The sequence below is a fragment of the Rutidosis leptorrhynchoides genome, chromosome 1, assembly GCF_046630445.1.
Source record: "Rutidosis leptorrhynchoides isolate AG116_Rl617_1_P2 chromosome 1, CSIRO_AGI_Rlap_v1, whole genome shotgun sequence".
In the NCBI taxonomy this organism is placed as follows: domain Eukaryota; kingdom Viridiplantae; phylum Streptophyta; class Magnoliopsida; order Asterales; family Asteraceae; genus Rutidosis; species Rutidosis leptorrhynchoides.
In genome coordinates, this window is record NC_092333.1 from 89,269,402 (window position 1) to 89,273,102 (window position 3,701).

Genomic DNA, 3,701 nt, shown 5'->3' on the forward strand with positions numbered 1-3,701 from the left:
TATCTATTTATAATTAATTGTTCGTGAATCGTCAGACATGGTCAAAGGGTAATTGATTACATGAATATAGATTTCAAACTTTTCGAGACTCAGCATTACAGACTTTTGCTTATCGTGTCGGAAACATATAAAGATTAAGTTTAAATTTGGTCGGAAATTCCCGGGTCGTCACATGTTCAATCCATATGAATGATATTTTTGTCTCTATGCATGGGACGTATATTTATGAGAAATGAAAATCTTGTGGTCTATTAAAATGAAGGAAATGATTATTTATGTTAAACTAATGAACTCACCAACCTTTTGGTTGACACTTTAAAGCATGTTTATTCTCAGGTACGAAAGAGATTTTCCGCTGTGCATTTGCTCATTTTAAAGATATTACTTGAAGTCATTCATAGCATATTTTAAAAGACGTTGCATTCGAGTCGTTGAATTCATCAAGATTATTATTAAGTCGTTGATAGTATGATATATTATGAAATGTGATGCATGCCTGTCAACTTTCGATGTTTGTCTTTCAAAAACGAATGCAATGTTTGTAAAATGTATCATATAGAGGTCAAGTACCTCGCGATGTAATCAACTGTTGTGAATCGTTTATAATCGATATGGACTTCGTCCGGATAGATTAGGACGGGTCGCTTCACCACAGCTAAATGGTATATGAGTTTGGGATTTAGAACCCTTGATCTTGTTTATAGTGCATGTCCCTCACTGTTAGTTTATCGTTTACGTCGTAGAAATATTCTTATTCTTATTTACACTAAAGTAGAAGGGTACTGTTGTTTTAACAATATATAGAATATAGAATACCTTTTTGTCATGTCACGAATATCCACGAATATTTACAAATAGGTTATTACGATGTTGCTAGGTAAATGGCCCTTTAATGTTTAACTTTTAATTATCAAATAAGCAGTTAAAACAATGACATTGTATGTGAAATAAACTTGCATTACTAGATATGGCTATAAAGGGGTCATTTTAAACAGTAGTTTGAGATCACTCAGGGGGACTAAATCATTCATGCGATCATCTTTTGCAGTTGCATAGCCCACCCCAACTGGTACCCCGGTGAAAACAAGACCGATCCGAGAGCATGAGCGGTAAGAAAAACCCCTCCCCGTTGCTCCGCAACACAATGTACGAAAGGCGACCTTGGGTGGATTTCAAAGTCAGGGGATAACCTTATGTGCAATGTTGTAATATCCGGGAGTCGAACTCCTGACGTATGTTTTTGAATTCAAGCAATTTGTTTTCAACCTGATACAATTCGAATCGTAACCTTTGATGGTATCACCTTAAATTGAGCCCATAATTAACACACTTTGACCACTAAATCATCCACTTTGGTATCACCTAAAATTTGGTACGTAGTTATTTAACTTTTAGGGACCATAATTGCCGATAAAGTAACCTAAAAGGTCTAAATTAGCACATAAAAACTACAAAAATTTCCAAAGAAACAGGTACTGACACTAACCTTTCGTGGATTAAGCAGCCAACCAACGTTTCACTCCCTCGACGAGTCCGTCACCAACCCTCTCATTTCTCAATTTATAATCCAAAAAACTCCATTCTTTAAAATCCCCAAAACCTCATCAAAATCCTCGAAAAAACCCCCAAATTCATCACCAAAATCAATCAATGGAAGCCGCTGCTCTCTCTCGTATCGGCCTCGCCGGCCTCGCAGTCATGGGCCAAAACCTGGCACTCAACGTCGCCGAAAAAGGCTTCCCAATTTCCGTCTACAATCGGACCACTTCAAAAGTCGACGAAACCCTAGATCGAGCCCAAACCGAAGGTCAACTCCCGTTAACTGGCCACTACAATCCACGAGACTTCATCCTCTCAATTCAAAAACCTCGATCTGTTATCATCCTCGTGAAAGCCGGAGCTCCGGTTGATCAAACAATCGCTGCGTTATCAGCTCACATGGAGCCCGGTGACACCATAATCGACGGCGGCAACGAGTGGTATGAAAACACTGAACGACGGATCATTGAAGCGGAAAATAAAGGCTTGCTTTATTTAGGTATGGGGGTTTCGGGTGGTGAAGAAGGTGCTAGAAATGGCCCGTCGTTAATGCCGGGCGGGTCGTTTCAGGCGTATAATAATATTAAAGATATAGTTGAAAAAGTTGCTGCACAGGTGGAAGATGGGCCGTGTGTTACGTATATAGGTGAAGGCGGGTCGGGTAATTTTGTTAAAATGGTTCATAATGGGATTGAGTATGGGGATATGCAGTTGATTTCGGAGGCGTATGATGTGTTGAAGAATGTAGGTGGGTTGAGTAATGTCGAATTGGGTGAGATTTTCGATGAGTGGAATAAAGGGGAATTGGAGAGCTTTTTGGTTGAAATTACTGCAGATATATTTAAGGTTAAGGATGAACATGGTGAAGGGGAGTTAGTTGATAAGATATTGGATAAAACCGGGATGAAAGGGACGGGGAAATGGACGGTGCAGCAGGCGGCTGAGCTGTCGGTTGCGGCCCCCACGATTGCAGCGAGTTTAGATTGTCGGTATTTGAGCGGGTTGAAGGACGAACGGGAGAATGCGGAGAAGGTTTTAGCGGAAGCCGGGATGAAGGATCAGGTGATGAGTGTGAGGAGTGGGGTTGATAAGAAGAGATTGATTGACGATGTACGACAAGCGTTGTACGCTTCGAAGATTTGTAGTTACGCTCAAGGGATGAATTTGTTGCGAGCGAAAAGTGTTGAGAAGAATTGGAATTTGAATTTCGGGGAATTAGCTAGGATTTGGAAAGGCGGGTGTATAATTCGGGCGGTGTTTTTAGATAGGATTAAGAAAGCGTATCAACGAAACCCTAATCTCGCGAGTTTAGTGGTGGACCCGGAGTTTGCTAAGGAGATGGTGCAGAGGCAAGGTGCGTGGAGACGAGTTGTTGGGTTGGCGGTTTCGGCTGGGATTAGTACACCTGGAATGTGTGCGAGTCTTGCGTATTTTGATACGTATAGAAGGGGGAGATTACCTGCGAATCTTGTGCAGGCGCAAAGGGATTTGTTTGGAGCGCATACGTATGAACGGGTTGATCGTGAGGGTGCGTTTCATACAGAATGGACTAAGCTTGCTAGGAAAAGCGGTTGAGATCGAAAGTATTATGGTAAGTTGTTTCACATTGTTAAGAAATGGTGATGATGAACCTGTTTAATGTTTTTGCTTGATTATGTGCTGTGTATTTGATGAGGATTGTACTCAAATTCGGCATAGCAGTTGTTGTAGATTTTTCTTTAATTTTATTAATAAAGTTAAACATGCCCATTGAAGCTCATTTCATGAATTTATTATGTTTTTAGAGAATCAAACTTGTATACACTAGCTTTATATGCTGTTACACTTATGTCGTGTTATATGATGAATATATCAATCATTGTGGTGATAATTTGTGCTATGTAACGCATACACGTTATTTTTTTGATTCTTGTAGATACTTTCAGGTAAAGTCTTTGTTTTTTGAAAAAGAGACATGTTTTATATACTGAATTGTAGGTGAATGCTTTTAATGTTATTCAAAAAAGATCAAAAGTTAATTTCTATGTTAGTGTGCTCTTATTAGGTTTGTTGTGGTCAACAATGACATACATGGTAGCAGTAATAGGGTTTTAATGTATAATTTAGAATTTTGAGTTGTATGAATACATATGCCACTCAGTGGTTACTTATACAACAGCAGC

General features: G+C 39.4%; 1 protein-coding gene across 1 annotated transcript; it reads left to right on the top strand.

The window, feature by feature from the left end:
• The first annotated feature begins 1,511 nt into the window (after positions 1 to 1,511).
• Positions 1,512 to 3,298, top strand: LOC139862735 (6-phosphogluconate dehydrogenase, decarboxylating 1, chloroplastic). The gene has a single exon (XM_071851364.1). The coding sequence runs from the start codon at positions 1,651 to 1,653 to the stop codon at positions 3,112 to 3,114; it is 1,464 nt and encodes a 487-aa protein (XP_071707465.1). The 5' UTR covers positions 1,512 to 1,650; the 3' UTR covers positions 3,115 to 3,298.
• The last annotated feature ends 403 nt before the right edge of the window (positions 3,299 to 3,701 follow it).